The following is a 20,338-nucleotide window of genomic DNA, read 5'->3' on the forward strand; positions in this document are numbered from 1 at the left end:
AAAAAGATTTATTGTAAAAAAAGTTCTGCATAAAATTTGAAAATTACTTTTCAACAAATATTTAGTGAAAAAAGATTCGTTGTGAAAAAATAAAGGGGATGTAATTAGTTTGTCACAAATTAGAAAACAAATTTAAAATTTTTAAATAAATTTCAGATCAAATTTGATGAATTTCGTATATCTTCCCAAAAATTTAAACCTAAATAAAATTTAGTTTTTGCTCTTAATTTTCTGGTGAAACTAATGTATGGATTTAATCATATTTTTTAAAAAATAAAAAATAATAAGTTTTATTTTTTAAGTTGGGCATTAAATGATTATATTGCTTGTATTTTGTATAAGTTAATTTTTTTCATATGAAAATTTATTGAGTAGGTACCACATATGTATAGGATGGGTAATATAGTCGTTGTAAAATATTTAACGGTCAACTAATGGTCAACTAATGGAGATGGGTATAGAGAAGATTAAAATGAAAACTCATGGGTATATAAGGAATGAGGTCAAATTCAGGGGTATTGAAGGGATTGAGTAAATTTTCAGGAGTATATAGGAATTTTCTCTAATGTAAAGGGAGTGCATTTTAAATGGTTTTCATAATGGGAAGCATTGGTGCAAAATATGAATAGAGTTTATTGTAGTTGCCTGTATTTGATTTTCTGGGAGATAAGATCCACTCCAATGCTCCATGAACTTAAGGGTGTATAGGCCACACGAGACGCTACAAGAATTGAGTCATTAGGTTAACAAGTTACCATAATTGAAAAATGTGAATATCATGTGGAAGAGTTTACGGGTCACCCACTTGTCTCCTTGCTTTAGCAATTTTTTGACTTTGTTGTATTCCCATTTGGTAATAACAAAATCAAGCCAATCATGTTTTAACTGTGGGTGTTCATTCTTTGTCCCGTGTAATCCTCTCTCGATAGCTAGCAGGTAGGAAGTTTTGTGCAACATCAGTATGGTTAAAACATGGCAAAACCAATTTGAATTGTGCAAGTGGAAGTGTATCACTTACCACACGCCCTAGTTCGGGTCGATGTTCATTGATTGGCTTGGCAAGCGAATCTAGTATTTGCACCTCACGTCGCTTGGCATTAAGAATGGCTAGGTACCAGTGTGTTTCTGTAATATTAGTTGGGAGGAAAATCTGCAGATGTTCAACAGTAAGATACATTCATAAATTGTAATAGCCATTACATACATAGCTTAAATAAGTATTACCATGTCAAATGGTAGTTAGTCGCATGCCATATCTCTAATCCATCGTTTATCACGAGGGTTGTTAGATTCAACATGCGCTCCCTCTACATTGAGTAGACCTGTTTTTATGGCCTGCTCTAGGAAGGCCTTGCGATCTCCCCTGATTCCTTTCTCTTTATCTCGGAGACATTGGATGTATGCATCCATGACCTGAATTTGAGGTTAGTTCAGTTACATTAAAAATATAGTTATAAAAGGAAAGTAGGTTTGTTAAATAGGCGAACTTACATCATCATTCAAGTATTCTGGTTCAATTAGTACTTTCATTGATTTCCGATTAACCTTCACTTCTTCAATATGCACCATCACTTTGTTATCCTTTGTCTTATTAATGTAGGTAATGAAAGGGTCTTCTTTTTTAGTCAACTCTTCAAATGTCGTACAAATTTTTAATATGTAAACATAGAATCTATATAATAGATTTATAGAAAAGTACAATGTTTAGATATTACCTTTAGAATTTTTTATCGGTGTCTGGCTGTTCGTTTTTCTTTTCTTTTGACCTCGTAAGGCGTTCTTTGGTGGGCTTTTGTGTTTTTTTGATAAGATCCTCCTTATCGATGTACACTACAAAAGGGTAAGTCAAATCAGTAATACACAAACATAGAAAAGAAGTAATAAAATTTAGGATGATGTAGAGAGTTCATACATTCAGATATTTTCTTCAGTGTTTGGTTGCTTTGTTTTCTCTTCTTTTCACCCTGTAATTCGTCTGTGTCTGGCATGATAGCTTCTTTTTCCGTTCGCGCTTGAAAATGAGGAAAATTAGTACCAATCATGAGCATATGTAAGGATGAAATAGCATAGTACCTGGTGTTATTTTTGTTGGTGTTTGGGTTCTGATTATGTCCTTTTTACCCCTTGATTCGTAGATGAAGTCAGTCCGATTTGTTGGTTTGTATATTCTTCCTGTAGGACCTATAAGCCTCTTGCTGCTTTGATTGCACTCGTTACTGTCCTCCTGTTAGGTCATGTTCACGTTAGTATTATGATAAGTTGTAGTAACATTAGCGAGAGAATTTTAATTTGCCTTACCTTCGTTTCACAAGTCGTGTCAACGTTTGGATTTATATAGGCCTCTTCGTGATGATTTGATACAGGCTCTCTGAGATCACTTTGTTCTTGTTCAACATCTTGCCATAGTCAACTTTTTTTTATTTATCCAAAATAAACCGTTCCGCTATATTTTATGAGCGATTGACCGGAAAACCATGGTTTTTTAAAATCGACCCGGTCCGGACGGTCCCGGATTCCATATATGGATTTTTTTTTTCTGAAATTAACATAAAAAAGAAAAAAATGCATCACTCCTTGTCGGCTTGCGGCTGATAGGAGCACATGCGGCGGTGGTCGCGTAGCACCCTAGGTTTGCGGCAGATAGGGGCGTATGCGGCCGAGCTCTCGTACCTCCCACGGATCTCGGCAAATAGGAGCGGATGCGGCCGCGGTCCCATACCTCCCGTGGATCTCGGTGAATAGGAGTGGATGCGGCGGCCGTCCCCTACCACCAGCGGCTTTCGGCGCTCGCCTGCCATGGGCGGCTTGCGGGGAGTTCATTAGCGACACCTGAATCGTGGGGAGGTTTGACAGATAAAAAGGATGGACCAGGTACCCCTATTTGTTTTTTATTCATCAATAATCCCCTTTCTTTCTCCACGAATCTCATCTTCCTATTTCTTGAAGGTCGGTGCTAGGAAGATGAGATTTGTGGAGAAAGAAATAGGAGTATTGATGAATGAAAATCAGATCGGGGCACCTGGTCCATCCTTTTTATCTGTCAAACCTCCGCACGATTTAGGCATTGCTAATGAACTCCCCGCAAGCCGCCCGTGGCAGGCAAGCGCCGCAAGCCGCTGGTGGTAAGGGATGGCCGCCGCATCTGCTCCTATTCACCGAGATCCGCAGGAGGTATGGGACCGCGGCTACATCCGCTCCTATTCACCGAGATCCGCAGGAGGTACGAGACATCGGCCGCATCCGCCCCTATCCGCCGCAAACCTAGGGTGCTACGTGACCGCCGCCGCATCCACTCCTATCAGCCTCAACCCGACCAGGAGCGATGCATTTTTCTCTTTTTTATGTTAATTTCAGGAAAAAAAAATCTATATATGGAATCTGGGACCGTCCGGAGCGGGTCGATTTTAAAAAACCATGGTTTTTCGGTCAATCGCTTATAGAATATAGCGGAACGGTTTATTTTAGAAAAATAAAAAAAAGTTGACTATTGTAGGATGTGGAACAAGAACAAAGTGATCCCAGAGAGCCTGTATCAAATCATCACGAAGAGGCCTATATAAATCCAAACATTAACACGACTTGTGAAACGGAGGTAAAGTGAATTAAAATTCTCTCGCTAACGTTACTACAACTTATCATAATACTAACGTGAACATGACCTAACATAAGGACAGTAACGAGTGCAATCAAAGCAACAAGAGGCTTATAGGTTCTACATGAAGAACATACAAACCAACAAATCAGACTAACTTCATCTACGAATCAAGGGGTAAAAAGAAGGACAAAATCAGAACCCAAACACCAACAAAAATAACACAGTACTATGCTATTTCATCCTTACATATGCTCATGTGAATGGTACTAATTTTCCTCCTTTTCAAGCGCGAATGGAAAAAGAAGCTATCATGCCAGACAGACTAATTACAGGGTGAAAAGAAGAGGAAACAAAACAACCAAACACCAAAGAAAATATCTGAATGTGTGAACTCTCTACATCATCCTAAATTTTATTACTTCTATTTTATGTTTGTGTGTTACTGATTTGACTTACCCTTTTGTAGTATACATCGATAAGGATGATCTTACTAAAAAAAATACACAAAAGCCCACCAAAGAACGCCTTACGTGGTCAAAAGAAAAGAAAGCGAATAGGCAGACACCGATAAAAAATTCTAAAGGTAATAAACATTGTACTTTTGTATAGATCTATTATAGATTGTATGTTTCCATATTAATAATTTGTACGACCTTTGAAGAGTTGACTAAAAAAGAAGACCATTTCATTACCTACATTAATAAAACAAAGGATAACAAAGTGATGGTGCATATTGAAGGAGTGAAGGTTAATCGGAAATCAATGAAAGTACTAACAGAACCAGAATACTTGAATGACGATATAAGTTCGCCTATTTAACAAACCTACTTTCCTTTTATAACTATATTTGTAATGTAACTGAACTAACCTCAAATTCATATGATGGATGCATACATCAGTTGCCTCCGTGATAAAGAGAAAGGAATCAGGGGAGATGACAAGGCCTTCCTAGAGTAGGCAGGGCTAGTCCTGACTTTTCAGAGCCCCGGTGTGAAACTAGATATAAAGGCCCTTATCATACGATATAATAATAATCAATAGATATATATATTGAATTATGGTCATAAATATTTAAATTGCATTCATCAATAATATTTATATAGGAAACATTGAACATTTACCTCGAAAATTTCTTCTGACATTTCTAGCTGCGAAGTCATTGATAATGGTACCAATATCAATTTCATCCAATAATTTCTTCTCAATGCATAAAGTTATCAAACCATTTAACCTTTTCTTTTTTATAATGTACATGTGTGCAGCACAATAGTGCAGTCAGGGCCTTCGTCGATTCGTCCAACTCTAGGAGCAACATCAATTGAATTAATTAAATAATCGATTTTGCTATATCTCACTCGAAAGATTTTTTCTTATCTCTCACTCGATTTTCTCACTTAAATTTACAGTACATTTTCTTTTCTTGTAAGTTATAATGTAATTTATGAAACTTACATTGTAACTTTTGTAAGTTACAGTGTAATTTTTGAATCTTCGCATGTAAGTTTTGAAATTTGTATTGGATTTGGTCTTTTTCTTAAAGATATGGTAATTTAGTGTCTACTATGGTGTTTCTTAGTTGCTTTTTGCCTTTTACTGTGTCTATTGGATTTTAATCTAAAGATTAAAAATCTGTCTGATACGATCGTAAAAATCTTTTAAAAGATGCATAGGTACTCCCTTAAATAATTAACCTAACATTCAATCCTAGGGAACAACTGCAACTGAATCAATTTTTCACATGTACTTATGGCAATTGGGAATTTGAGATTTAGGAAATTGACTCACTCACCTGAACACAAAACATACCACTCCGAGTCCTGATTCCTGAATTTACTGATCGTTCTCCTCGGCAGTACTCGATGGCAGCAAAGCAATCTGGAAAGCGGCAAGCTGCACTGCAAGAAGCGGCGGCTGCGGCTGCGGCTGCGGCCTGCGGGCTTGTGTCGGCGGGACGGCGATGGCGCGACATCGCGACTCGCGTGAGGAGGAGACGAGGAGGGGGTTAGGGTTTTGGGCGGCGACGCGGCAATGTCGCTCCTCGATCGCGTCTTCTGATCTGATCTTCTCTCTCTTTATGTTGGCTTTCTCTGCGCGAGGCCGAGGGGCCGAGGCTGCGCCGGCTTACTGTTGGATTGGGCCGTAAGCCGGTAAATAAGCCCTTTTGTCCCTGTATTTCGGCCCATTCTGCCGGAAAGCAAGTGTGCCGCCGTCGTCGAGCTTCCTCCTTTCTCTCTCTCTACACCGTCTTCACCACCACCGCGCCGCCCTCCCCTTCGGTCTGCGCCGCCACGCCACCACCGTGGCGGGGGGATGGGATGTCATCGGCCGGCCGCCACCGCCGGGGGGAGGGCCGCGCTTCCCTCGCTCTCCTTCTTCCTGCGCCGGCCTCTCCGCCTCCACCTCTCGTTCCCCACATCTCCGGCGGCCGTCGCGTCGCTTTCTTTCCAAGCAGCTCGAGGAGATGATGCATCATCAGTATTTCTGCAAACACCCTCGGTTGCTGGTGGTAGGTTGAAGCATCTTGCGATTTGTTTTTCTTGTGTGCTCAAGTGTGATTCATGGACAGCTAAGCCGACGTGTTACGTTTTATTAAAATCTAGGGATTTCAAGCTTTGTTCATCAGATTGTCTGCACAAATTATCGAGCTCTTGTTGACATAGTTGCCTTATGTGCTCTTGAATTCTTGTAAAGAGGCTGCTACTTCCACCTCAATTTGATATTCTATTCCGAGATTTTGATGATCAATGCTACGAATTTATAATCGATTTATCAATTTTTGTAGTTCCAAATTGATGTTTCAATCTGAAATTCAATGTCTGATGCAATGCTCAATACGACAATACCCATTTTTTGGATCAGTAATGCACCTTACTCCACTGATCTAGCCGTGGATGTTCAGTAATGGGGGGCTATTATTTCACTGGTATAGTTGGGTTACCCAACTCCCAAGCATGCTCCTACTGGCTTAAGAATCTTAGGCATTCGTTGAATGAAAATTATAAATCTCAACTACTATATAGATGTTCAGGGACATATATAGAACACATCCAATTGAAGGTAGGCTACATATAGAAACTTCATAGTCTGCTATTGTGTATGCATTTGCTCTCCCAGCACTACTCTCCAGCCATACCTTGCTGACTTCCTCCAAAACTGTAAATGCCTTGCTTCTTTCAGCTAGAAAGACTCAGCTCACAGTGGATGTATTGATCACCTTTAATTTAATTAGCCCATGCGCTTACCCTGAATAAATCAACTGCAACTAGACAAGTACTATTAGTCGTACAGCTAAAAATTCTATTTAGGCAAGATCAAAAAAAAAATCTACGTAGGCCAAGAGATTGAGAGTAGAGCTATATGACTTAGCTTTTAAAAGGTTTGAGGTTGCCGACTTTTAACTACGAAGCATGAGCCATGTGATAGGAATTACTGAATAAGCGTCATATCTCAATACTTGACTTTGACTTTCATACCATCAGTTTAATTAAGACCATGGACTTTGATAACATAGTTGACACTTAATTTGTGCATATAAATAGCTAGCTAGCTAACTGCACTTTTACTTCCTATCAATCGTCAGTTCAATCATATATATACATTCTACATGAATGCTGTATAAATAACATATGCAGTAGTGTTCCTGAGTTTTAATTGGCTTGTTTGGTGATGATGATGGGGCACTTCAGGATCATAGTTCTAAGCCTTGTGATAATAGCATCCTTTCAAGTGCTTGGCTCTGCTGAAGGCCATAAGACGGCTGTACCGGCGATCTTCGTGTTCGGGGACGGCATGCTGGACGTTGGCAACAACAACTACTTGCCGTCTGACGCCCCCCAGGCTGACTACCCCTACTATGGCATCGACTTCCCTGGCTCTGAGCCCACTGGAAGGTTCAGTAATGGATACAACATGGCTGACTTCATTGGTAATTAAGCGACTTGATCGATCATATTGCCCTTATTATCTTTTACAGTTATGTCACCATTAAATTGTATTTTCTGTGTCATAGTTTTTCATATAGTTATTTGTGAATTAGATGGATGTTTGATGGTTATTATACAGTCTTTTTTTTTTGCTTTAGCCGAAAGATTTTTTAAGTGTTTTCAAGCAGTTAGAATAAATCGCCCACAATATACCCAACACGACTACAAATAATTAATGAATTAATGCTAATTGGTAGTGTGGTCGTTGCTCTATACTACTATTGACTTTCAGAAGACATTAGCAAATAAAGGTAGTAATGTTATTGTAGTTTGTAAAAAAAAAATGATGAATATAAAGAAATACTAACGACGATTCAGCATTTCATAATGTTTGGTTTGCAAATGGTATTTCTTTGTTACATTGATATATATGATTCTATATTTGAGAAAGGTAGTGCATATTATCAAGTATTCTTTTATTTGAGAAAAATACCCAAGTTAATTTTTGGTATATGCATGCAACTTTAATTGGTGTGTGCTATGCATGCAGCAAAGGATATGGGATTCAAAATGAGCCCTCCAGCTTATCTATCGCTTAACAGTTCGATAAAAATGGAGACCAATTTCACCGGAGTGAACTATGCTTCAGCAGGTGCTGGCATTCAGATCATCATGGTAACTCCAGAATATATGCTTAAATGCAAATTCAACCATAATATTAATTGTGAATGCTGCCATGGCAATGGCATCAAGAAATGGTGATTATATATCCAAGTTGGTCATATAAACATATTTGAATTGTTGCATATCTATATCACTAATTATCAGAAGCATGATCTTTCATGATGGTTAATTAATGATTGGAAATTGCAAATGAAAGAAGAGAGTAACATGTGACTAGATATCTTGTCGGCATTGTAATTTTCAAAAAATTTCTGACAGTGACATAAGGAAAATTTTATATCAATATAATATCATCTCTGACTGTCAACTTCTGATAGTTCGCTGGGCCATTTCATGGGCAATCTACAATTATACATGTCTTCGTTCAATTTGTTCGTTACTCTTTGCTATCAGGAAAATTATACCCAATATTATTTAGTCGGTAGATCAAGAGCTTATTTTGACTTTGTAGTAACTCAACATTTTATATAGGATATTGAAATCTATGATGAAAAGTAGCTACCACAAACTGATGAATTTCTTGGTTATACTATATATACGCATGCTAAGAATATGAGTGATCAGATCTGCTAGCAAGATGAAAGATCAAAGTGTTAATAAACATTTGATGGTTATTTAACAGATAAAATACTGGGTTTTCCCTGGAAATAACCTTAATTGATGCTATATTGTGAATATGCAGAACGATGAAGCAACGATTCCATTCGTGTACCAAGTGAAGAACTTCAATGACACGGTAAGCCAGATGGAGGCTAACCTAGGCCACCAGAAGTTGAGCAAGCTGTTGGCCAAATCTTTATTCCTGATAAGCATTGGTACCATGGATCTGTCTGTAAATATATGGAGAGTATTAAGATATTCCAGAAAGCCATCACCATTCAACATTCCATATACACTTTCCTCCTACAAGGCCATAATCATGCAGTTGTATGGCCTGGGTGCAAGGAAGTTTGGGATCATCAACATCCAGCCCTTAGGGTGTCAGCCATGGATGAGGAAGAACTTGGAAAACAATGTCGACTGCAATGACTCCATGAACAGTCTCGCTAGGGAATTCAACGATGGCCTCAAGCCCCTCTTTTCCAATCTCAGCTCTCAGCTGAGTGGTCTCTCCTACTCCATCGCCGACTTCTACGCATTCTCAAATGCCACCTTCATGAACCCTCGGGCTTACGGTAAGTCAATCGAAATTATTGAACACTTTTTTTGTGGTTGGGATAGAGGATCATGAGATGGACTGTAACACAAACCATGGAAATGCTACTTGTCCTTGTTTATCTAATGTATTTATTGTGGTTATATCTTGTATGTGCAGGGTTTGTGAACATCAACAGCACATGCTGTATTCCCCCCTGCACACCTGAACATGAACCACCCTGCCAAAACCGCAAGCAGTACTGGTTTTGGGATCTTTCTTACACGACTGAGCGGGCTGCTAAGCTAGCCGCCTCTGCATTTTACGATGGCCCTGCCCGGTTCACTGCGCCGGTTAACTTCAAGCGATTGATAAAGATGAAATGATTTTATAATAAAGATCTTTTCGTGTTGCAAGTCCATTGACGAGTAGTTGATCAGGTTTTCCTGGGTGTGTATGTGTGCTTTCCTTAATTTTCATCATCTTTTTTGTATGCCTCTGGATTGGTAATTTGGTATATATATGTATGAATTCCATGCTAAGGAATGTGTCACAATAAGTTGATCGATAAGAAGAATAAACCCAACTATATATAATCGACGTTTTTGTTTCAGTGAGAAGATTTTGTTTTTTTTTTTCCCTAGACTCCTGGTTTCCACAAGTTTGTTACCAACCTCCCATCATGTCATGTGTGGCATTCACACTGTGATTTGGGTGGATAGAATAATTTGAGACGCACTCCCGGATGAATGAACCAACACTGCCACAATAGTAACAGACTCTTCAAACAAAGAAAATTAAAAAGAAGAAGAATTAGATATAGAAAAGATAAAAAGAAAAAAAAATCTTGCGAAGCAGTTAATCAGCCAACCTTACCTACACTCTTCTAAACTAAGTCAGTTTGACTTTTTTTCTTAGTTGAACTTTTTAAGTTTGATTATGTTTATAGAAAAATATAGTAATATTTTTTAACACAAAAAAATATTATTAAAATATATTGAATGTTATATTTAATGAAACTAATTCGATGTTATAAATGTTACTATCTTTTTTAATAAATTTGGTTAAATCTAAAAATATTTTACTAGAGAAAAAGTCAAAGCAACTAATAAAATGAAACGGAAGTAGGAAAATATTATAGCAAAGATGAAATAAAAGGAAAATCTTTAATCTTTATCTAGCTCATAATAATAAATAAATAAATCATTAATTAATAAATTCTTCGGAGTTTGGACTCACCAAATCTTGTTAACGTGTAAGACTTACTGTACTTTTAAGGGATTGACAATCAAATAGGCTTTTCTACTACTCATAATGGAACAATTTACTGATCATTCATTGCACCTAGAAGCTAGGGAGATGCACAAAGTCACAATTACAAAGAACCAAGTACTTCCTCCGTTTCATATTATAAGACTTTCTATCATTACCCATATTCATACGTATGTCTAAATTCATTAAAATCAATATGAATATGGACAATGCTAGAAAGTTTTATAACCTGAAACGGATGTAGCAGTAACAATCGCCAAATAAACAGGCTGCACGTTAGTGGGGGAAGATAGTAGGGATGGGCGTAGTCGCCCATTGGGCTTGTTGGCCGGCCTGTCTCATAAATTAATTTGAGCAGGCCCAAACTGAAAAGACCAGCTTTAGTGGGAAACTTAGGCCATGCCCAACGCTCCAACGTGGAGCGTGATCTCACCCCTTCCAAGGAGTATATTTGTGCCAGCTCGGACAGGACCGTATCCCGGTAGAGCGCCGCGACCCCTGCAGAGGGCCGGATAATTTCGTCAGCTTTTCGGTGCTTTTGGGCAAGAAACAGGAGAGGAACCGCGTTGGGGAGATGCTTCACCTCAAGCCGTCGCCACGCGCCGTTGCTGCTCCCGCGCGGGGAAGAAGATGGAGAGGGGGTGGACTAGAGAGAACGGTCGCATCGATCCCCCCCCCCCCCACGCCGGCGCGTCGAGACCGGCCGCCACTGCGTCGATGGGTCAGCCGCCGCCGCTTCGATCGCTGCCGGGGAGGGGAGAGGAGAGGAGAGGAGAGCTATAGAGGCGTGAAATGGGGAGGGTGTTGGTGGGGACTGGGGAGAAGAGGGAGGAGGAGAGATTTTATATTAATTTCTAGATTTTAGGGTGTTTAGTATAAAATTTAAACATCTATATAAATTGAAAAATTGTGAGAACTAAAATGAAAAACACCAAGGACTGAAATAAAAATATGAGGCTACCACCTGGAGAAACTAGCACAGTAGGAAATTAGCTTTTTGAGAGTGTTGCCCCATCCCACGTGGCATTTGAGGGGTACCCTGCGTTGGCCATGCCCTTAGGGTGTGTTTGCTACTGGAGGTTCCCAACCAGGAACAGTGTGCGTGGAAAACGGAGCGGTACATTAGCACGTGATTAATTAAGTATTAGCTATTTTTTTCAAAAATGAATTAATATGATTTTTTAAGCAACTTTCATATAGAAACATTTTAGAAAAAACGTACCGTTTAGCAATTTGAAAAGCATGCGCGCGGCAAACGAGAGGGGAAAGTGCCGAACACACCTGCTTCACCGAATTATTAAAAGCATCGATCCCTGACATCATCACACATGACGCTCCATTTTCTCCATCTCCACTTCCACGCCGGCGGGGCGGTGCCGCTTCCTCCCTTCTCCCAACCTCTTCATGCCGGCGCGATTGTGGCTCCTCCCCTCTACTCCCTTCCCCCATCCTCCACGCTAATGTTGGCGCCTGCCCTAGAATTTTTACAATTTAGTACTTTTGAAAAACTTATTTTACAAATAAACTCCTGGAAAAACTTATCCCATAAATGGTTCTTTTCAGGGCACCAGAGTAGATGGCGCCAACCTCCTGCCACCGTGGTGGGGCGGCGCTGAGGTGGCAGGGGGAGCGCGCCAGAGTGGCTGCCCCCCCCCCCCCCCCGGCCGCCATTTTTACCTCTTCTCTCATCTCTAGTGTAGAGGAGAGAGATGTGCAACTTTTTATTTTTAAAAAAATAAATTCACACTTAGGAGCACATAAGAACAAACCGTAAAAAAAATAAACTCAAATATTTCAAAGCTATACCGAAAAGCCCCCCCCCCCCCAACCCCCTCCCCCGCGCTATCCCTGCTCTTCGTTGTTTTGGTTTTCCTATAGCCCCCCACCTCTCCCCCCACCAAAAAAAGTAGATTAGATTTTGAATACTCTTAGCCTTTTTTAACCTCTTTTACATCCTATAAAAAAAATAAGTTAGGGTTTTTTCTGCTATATTCGAGTGTCATTTCTTAAAACAGGCGTAACTTTCTCATACGGACTTAGAATCAGGCAAATAATATATCCACGGACATCTACAGAAAAAGTTACATCCAATTCTCCCTGGCTTTGCTGAGTTCAGCGAGATTAAAACCTCCAAATTCAGCTTTCAAGATTGTGTTTTCAAGACGAGAAGCTTTTCGGTAGAGCTTTGGAAAATTTTACAGGTCACATATTTCGTCCATTTGAGTTAAACTTTTCTACGGTTGGTTCTTGTGGGTTCCTAAGTATGAAAAAAATATCAATAAAATAAAAATAAAAAAGTTGCACATCTCTCTCATCTACACTAGAGAGGAAAAATTCTACAAGTCACGTATTTCGTCCATTTGAGTTCATTTTTTCTATGGTTGGTTCTGGTATATTCCTAACCATGAAAAAATATCAAAATAATAAAAGAAAAATAAAAAAAATGCGGGGGCCGGGGGGGGCAGCCACATTGGCACGCTCCCCCTGCCACCTCAGCGCCGACCTGCCACGGTGGTAGGAGGACGGCGCCAGCGACTCTGGCGCTCAAAAAGGACCATTTTTGGGATAAGTATTTTCAGGTATCTATTTGCGAAATGATTTTTTGAAAGGACCAAATTGTGAAAAATCCAGAGCGCTTGCCCCCTTTGACCTTTGTATACTGATGTCAGCCTTCACGCCGGTAGCATATCTCCTACGTCCTCCGAGCTCCACCCTTGGCTTCAGCACGAAGATTTGACAATGAAGAAGACAGTGGGGCTGATCATGGTTGGTAGCAACTAGCTAGCCCAGAACTCCTGTTTTATTGATTTTGATCAAGAAAGCACTTTTTCTTCTTAATTTTGATCTACTGTTTTCTTGATTAGTTGTTGTAAGTTCCTTGCTCCATCAGGTCTTCTAGACGTGCTGGTGATAAACATGCCATATACATATTATATATTTAAAATTATGAGTGATTTTATAGTTATTAAGAAGATATTGGGAGACATCATATATTTTCTAGGGAAAAGTCCATTTTACACCCTCAAACTCTTATGCTTATCCAAAATACACCCCAAACTATAAAACCGAATATAATACACCCTCAAACTTTCAATACCGGACGCTTAATCCCCCGGGCTGTTTTTACGGTGGTTTTTGACACGTCGGATGCCACATCAGCCCTTGCCACGTCAGTCCACAACATAATATGGGCCAAGCCCATATTCACTCTCTCTCCCTCCCTGCCCTGTTCGCGTTGGCGGCGGCGGCGTGGACCTGCGAGGGCGGCGGCTGCGGCATCGGCATGGAGCTGCGAGGGCGGGACGTGGAGCTGCGAAGGGCGGCGGTTGCGGCGTCGGCGTGGAGCTATGAGGGCAGAGGCTGCGGCATCGGCGTGCAGCTGCGAGGGCATAGGCTGTGGCGTCGGCGTGTGGTTGTGAGGGCGGGGCGTGGAGCTGCGAGGGCGGTGGCTGCGGCGTCAGCGTGGAGCTGCGAGGGCGGCGGCGCTGCCATGGTCGCGGAGGCAGTCGCCAGCGAAAGGCTCTGCACGCAGTCGCCAGCGAGGAGAGTGGCAACAGCGGTGGACCTTGCTGCCCTGCGCGGAAGAGGCGGACCTCGCCGGAGCCACACGCGTGGGGAGGAGTCCTCCTATGGAACGCCGCCACTGCTTGATCGAGGACGAGGTCAAGCTCAAGGCCATATCTGCATCCGCCGGCCGCCGCCGCCTCATCGAGCTTGAGTTCCTGATCCCCAAGCCCCATCGCCTCCGCCGAACTCTACGTCCCCAAGCAGCTCTAGCACCACCAGCGAGTTGGATTTCATGGAGAAGATAGCTGCTCCTGGAGGCTGCAGGAGAGGTGGACCTTGAGCTCGGGCTCGCCGGCAGTCGGCGCGGAAGGAAAGGCTAGGGATGTGTTTGAGCTCCGTCGCCTCAAAGAGTCTCCACCACCGATCTCCTACTCCACGAGCTCAAGAATGCCACTGCCATAGCTCTGGGAGGAAGAAGGATAGAGAGAGAAAGGGAAGAGGAGATGAGGGAAGAAGAAGAAGAGGTGGTTGCCTCCGTGGCTATGGACTGACATTTGGTCCTATTTTTTTTATTTCCACCCTAGACTTCCACGTCAATGCCACATAGGCGAAAACCAGCTGAAAAACCACTCGAGGGTGTAAAGTGAACGGTATTGAAAGTTGGAGGGTGTGAAATATCCGGTTTTAGAGTTTGGGAGTGTATTTTAGACAAAACAAAGAGTTGGAGGGTGTAAAATGGACTTTTCCCTATTTTCTAGGGGATGTTTAGATTGTAGCCAAAATAAACCTTATGAAACTTTGGCAATAGCAAAATTTAGGCATTAACAGGATTTCTTATGTATTTACCAAAGTTTGGCAAAACTAAACGTGAATATTTTTTTTTTGATAGTTTTGCAAAAAAAAATAGTATGGTTAAAAATGACATCAATTTGAACAGCCCCCAATGTAAAATTTTGTACCTCTCCCTCCGGTACTGGAAGGTACCAAATTTGACCTTCCAAATTTGTACTAAATTTTGGTACATCTTAATAATTATAAAATTCCTCTAACATTATATAAATAAAGTGAACATATTTGTCGTTCAACCACATATCGAGAGAATTATGCATCTCTATGTTGATAACAGGTGCATCTACTTGTGTAAATAGGGAGAGAGCGTGAAAACGACGAGGATAAACTTATGGGGTCAAGATGAGCATCTTTTCTGATCTGTTTATACCTGTGGATTAGGATATATTAGGTAAATTACGGTAGAATGTGACTCGGTTCTGTTCTAGTTATCTAGTAGTACTTTAATTATTGCACACCTAGATTATTATTACTATGCTGCGGTTCTTTAATTATTTAGTACTCCCTCGGTCTAAAATGTCTAAAATTTAATAGTTTAGAATCGGATAAGACATTTCTGAACATGTAGATTATTCAAATTTGTAGTTTTATGAAGTGTCTTGTCTAATCGAAGATTCTTATATTTTTCTGGGATGGAGAGATTACTTATATTTTGATACTCACAAATTCGTAAGATTTGCTTGCCTGTTACAGCGATATATCGTTGCATATGTTGTTTCTTGCATTTTGCTCATCCTAGGGAGGGTTATTTCACAGGACTGATTATGTGCAGTGTCTGTGGATATACAAGAGAACTTTTTATTATTTTTTGCGGAAAATTGAGTTGGTTATCCATTTCAAATTACTCCCTCTGTTTCAGTTTCAGGTTATAATACGTTTTGACTTTGGTCAAAATCAACTACTTTAAGTTTAACTAACTCTATAGAAAAATGTAGTAATATTTACAACACCAGCATACTTTTATTAAATCTATAATTAAATAAATTTTCATAATATGTTAGTCTTGAGTTAAAAATACTATTATTTTTTTCTAAAAAATTAGTCAAACTTAAACTAGTTTGACTTTTGACTTAACGTCTTATTACCTGAAACGGAGGAAGTACTTTTTTTTAAAAAAAAATTATCTACGTAGCATCCTAACACACATAGGCTCAGACCTTCGCTTCTCCTGATCTCTCATCACTCCCGCTTCCATCCTGCTCGTCGTGGTCTTGGTGTTCCTCCTCCCAGTCGTCGCAAACGTCGAGGAAGTAGAGCGCGCAGACCATGGCGGCGCAGGCGGCGAACATGGGGATGGGCCCGAAGAGCCAGAGGAAGACCGGGCAGGAGAAGTAGAAGGCGCGCGCGCCGAGCGACCAGAAGTAGCTGCCGCGGTTGAGCGTCGCGGTGACGTAGTCGACGGCGAGGCCCGGGCGGCGGCGGCGCTGGATCAGGCGCACCGGCACGTTCACGAGGGTGCTGGTGTGGCTGTAGTACCGGATGGACTGCACGTTCAGGAGGAACGCCACCAGGAAGCACACCAGGATGGCGAAGAATTTCACCGACAGCGCCGTCTCGCCCGCGGCGCCCACCACCAGCGGCGCGCCCGGGAGGAGCCCATCGCCGCCGCCGCCGCCGGCGGAGGACATGAGGATGGCGATGAGGGAGCTGAGCGTGATGGCCGTGGACGCCAGCAGCGTCGACGCCATGATGTTGTTCCGGATCGTCTGCACCGCCAGCACCGCGTGCTTCCCCGACGCCTCCTGTATCCACCCGAACCCCGTCACTCCGGCGATCTCATTCTCATCTCGCTCGCCACCAAAACCAGATCAAGTGTACGGACGAACCTCCATGATGTGGCGGACCCAGATGCGGCGGTTGATGGCGTTGACGCCGATGACGGTGGTCGCCGGGCGGCGGCGGATGCGGAGGAGCAGCCATGCGTGGTACCCCACCATGAGCGCCATCCCCAGCGGGATCAGCACGTAGTCCAGCTCCTCCTTCCTCATCGATCTCCGCACGCGCGTCTCACAGCGCACGGGAGATCGATCTCACATCCGGTTGCACGCACGCACGAACGAACAGCAGCTGAGATTGTCGATCGAGTCGATCGGATCTTGCGAGAAGCGTGGATCGAGGAAGACGAGGAAAATACTTTCGGACGCTCTCAGCCAATCCCACTCATATTCTCTCTCTTCTTTGCCTTTTGAATTGCATATGCATATGCATTTAACTTTTTAAGCAAGATGTAGCCTTTTTTTTTCCAAAAATACTTGTCCAATCACTACGGGAGAAACCATCTTTGATTGGTTGCCCAAAAACAACAATAGTCCCGGTTGCTTAAAAAACCCGGGACTAAAAAGCATTTTTAGTCCCGGTTTAAAAGTGCAATGATCTAACACTAACCGGGACTAAAGATAATCTTTTTTGGCACGACGTGGCAAGTCTTCTAATATTTTTAATCCCGGTTGGTATAAACAACTGGGAGTAAAGATCAGATCTTTAGTCCCGGTTGTTTATACCAACCGGGACTACAAATCAGTTTCCCACATCTCGCTCTCTCTCTTTCATCATTTCTCCGTGCGCGCGCATCGATCTGAGTCCTCGTCACCCTCTTATCTCTTCCTCCCCTCCACTCTTTATCTCTCCCTTCTCTTCCTCATCTCTTCCTCTTTCCCTCTCATCTCTTCCTCTCCCCTTCCTCTCTTCTCTTCCTCAGATCTGCAGGAGAAGCGGCCGGTGGTGGCCGGGCCCGTGACGGGGAGAGACGGCGGCGGCCGAGCCTATGCTGGGCGGGGGCGGCCACGGCGGCGGCCGGGCCATGCCGGGCGAGGGCGGTGGCGGCCGGACCTGTGCCGGGGAGGGGCAGCGGCCGGGCCGTGCCGGGCAAGGGCGGCGGCGGCTAGGGCCGTGCCAGGGAGGGGCCGCGGCGGCGGCCGGGGCCGAGCCGTGCCGGGCGGCGGCGGCGGCGGCCAGGCGATGGCGGGCTGGGGAGGTTTCGGCCAGGCGTGGCAGGGCGACGGCCGCCAGGCGGTGGCTGAGCGACGGCGGCCCGGCGCGGAAGACCGCGCGGCGGAAGGATTCATGGATTTCTTTTTCTTTTTTCCTTCTCGTTGTGTGAATAATGTGAATAATTGTTTGCTGATTTTATCTGTGATTTGAGAATGATGTATGATTTGTTGTTGTGGATGATTTGGGATGTTGAGATATTGGTTTGTTGCTGTGAATGATTTGGGATGTGTGAACAAAATCTGTGATTTATTATTTTATTTGATTTGGAGATATTTGCGGTAGAAAAAAAAGAAAAAAAATAACTTTTGTATCGGTTGGTAACTTAGTCTCGGTTGGTGTTACAAACCGGCACTAAAAATCTATTTTTAGTCCCGGTTATTTCAACCGGGACTAAAATGAACATCTTTAGTCACTATAGGAGGGTTCCCAACTGAGACTAAAAAGCGATTCTCCAATAGTGAATCTAAAATCCAATTACACCGTTTTATTAGTTACAATTAAATCTTTACAACAACATCTCATATGATTAAATTACGATGATTTTTTTAAATTTTATGCTGCATATGGCGTTATTAAGATGTTTCAGTAAGTATTGTATGATGTTTCTGTACTTCGTTTGCAAATGTTGTACATCATGTTATTTAGATGTTTCAATAAGTATTTTATCATGGTTCAATAATTACATCTTGGTGTTTTATATGTGATAAAAAATGTTTCAATAGAATTAATTATTTACATATTGTATACCACATATGTTTTTTTATGATGTTTCACTCGTTACGACTCAATGTTTCATGCATTGATTATGGGTGTTGCAGTTAGTAATTTTATAATGTTGCACCCCTATGAAACATCTTATTAAGTGGGCTGAAACATTTATCCAAGTGATGAAAAAACATATATAATTTTATCAAAATATAATGATGTTAGATCTTGTTGTGAAGATTTAATTGCAACAAACACAATAGCATAATCAGATTATTGATCGGATAAATATTTTAGGAGAAAAATCCTGTATGCATGTACATGAGTGGGAGGTACTTGCTATACTCTGCTAAAGAGAGAATAATAGACCCACACTGACATGTATAGAGGCAGGTGTAGGTGCATGCATAAAGTAAGACCTCCATAACTAGCAGACATCGGATATTTGCAAAATATCGAACGTCCGATGCGTAGCATCCTTCGGAAGACGACGATGACGAGGCGCGAGGAGGGATGACGTGAGGGATGGAGGCTGGTTTGCTTTGGAGTTCGGACCAGGCCGGGCCGAGTAGGATACTCTAGAAAAGGAAAAGGTCCAATTTAACTCCCTCAGATAAAGGTTAGATCTGATTTGTATCCCTCAACCCTAAAATCGGGTATATCAACCCCTCCAACTATTAAAACCAGTACAAAGTCTTAGCAGTATTGGCAGATGTTTTTGTTAATGTGGCATTTTGTCCACCTCTCCTTTCTCGCAGTGGTCGGGCCGACGGTGACAACTGGTGGGACCAAGGCAGTGCCCGACAAAAAAAAGAGCTAAAGGCGGCAGCTACTTCCTCATAGACAAGAGAGGCGATGGCCCCACGTGAGGAAAATCAGCCGGGGGAGGCAGAGAGGATGGTGGCAAGGAGCTTAGGTCCGGCACAAGCGTCACCAGTCTCACCCTAGCCATGGCACTCCCGGCCCACACCATCCTATCATATCTCCCCATGGCGCTCACTTACCTCCACCACAACATGCCCCTCCTTGAAGGGACCTACACGAGGTCAAAGCTCACCAGCGTGCCTGAGGGAAGAGAGGCGGTGGCGGTCAACGATCCCTGGAGAGCCACGAGGAGGATGGGATCCCCTGTGGGGAGGTGGAAGATGATGACGGTGGGGAGGACTAGCCTCTTTTCTTTGTCGTCTCTTGTCACTGGAGGTGAGAGCGGTGGCGGTCTGCTCAGCAAGGTGAGTGCTCGGCGGAGGAGAGAGAGCAACAGCAGCGCCCAACATCCAGCTCCACGGCCCATCTCCTCCATGATGTCATACTCCGCGGCCACCGGCAGCTTCGCGCCGCAACCCTGTTGACTTCCTTCTCAGCTCGACAACCTTCTTCCCCGATGACAACACCGACATGCAGAAAAAGTTCAGCCTGCACGCTGCTCCACCCCATGCCATTCATAACCCAGGTGATGATGGTGGCCTCCTCAGCTTCCTCCGCCATTGCCGCCACTTGGCCTCCTTGTGGGGAGATGGCGACAAGCAAGTCTGCACTATTTTTCTGGATTCTTGCGCTTGTTTCTGCGAAAGAAAGATGAAAGATAGAGGAGAAGAAGAGTCGGTTCGAACATGTGGGCCCATAATTTTTTATGTTTTCCTTAGGGACAATTGCTCATGCCACTCTGTACCGAAGCAA

The 20,338-nt window shown here is 42.6% G+C and overlaps 2 protein-coding genes across 2 annotated transcripts; one reads left to right on the top strand and one right to left on the bottom strand.

Annotated features, from left to right (window-relative positions):
* Positions 1–5,833: 5,833 nt before the first annotated feature.
* LOC4329063 (GDSL esterase/lipase At5g55050) lies at positions 5,834–9,950 on the top strand. Its single transcript, XM_066308075.1, has 5 exons — positions 5,834–6,101; positions 7,311–7,520; positions 8,069–8,193; positions 8,885–9,377; positions 9,518–9,950. Exons 1-5 carry the CDS (start codon positions 5,906–5,908, stop codon positions 9,721–9,723), a joined length of 1,230 nt encoding a protein of 409 aa, XP_066164172.1. The 5' UTR covers positions 5,834–5,905; the 3' UTR covers positions 9,724–9,950.
* A 5,629-nt stretch (positions 9,951–15,579) lies between these two features.
* LOC4329064 (uncharacterized) lies at positions 15,580–17,230 on the bottom strand. The gene is made up of 2 exons (XM_015769365.3): positions 16,792–17,230; positions 15,580–16,707 (listed from the first exon to the last, which is right to left on the bottom strand). The coding sequence occupies exons 1-2, from the start codon at positions 16,951–16,953 to the stop codon at positions 16,117–16,119; spliced, it is 753 nt and encodes a 250-aa protein (XP_015624851.1). The 5' UTR covers positions 16,954–17,230; the 3' UTR covers positions 15,580–16,116.
* Positions 17,231–20,338: the final 3,108 nt, after the last annotated feature.

The sequence above is a fragment of the Oryza sativa genome, chromosome 2 (assembly GCF_034140825.1).
Source record: "Oryza sativa Japonica Group chromosome 2, ASM3414082v1".
Classification (NCBI taxonomy): domain Eukaryota; kingdom Viridiplantae; phylum Streptophyta; class Magnoliopsida; order Poales; family Poaceae; genus Oryza; species Oryza sativa.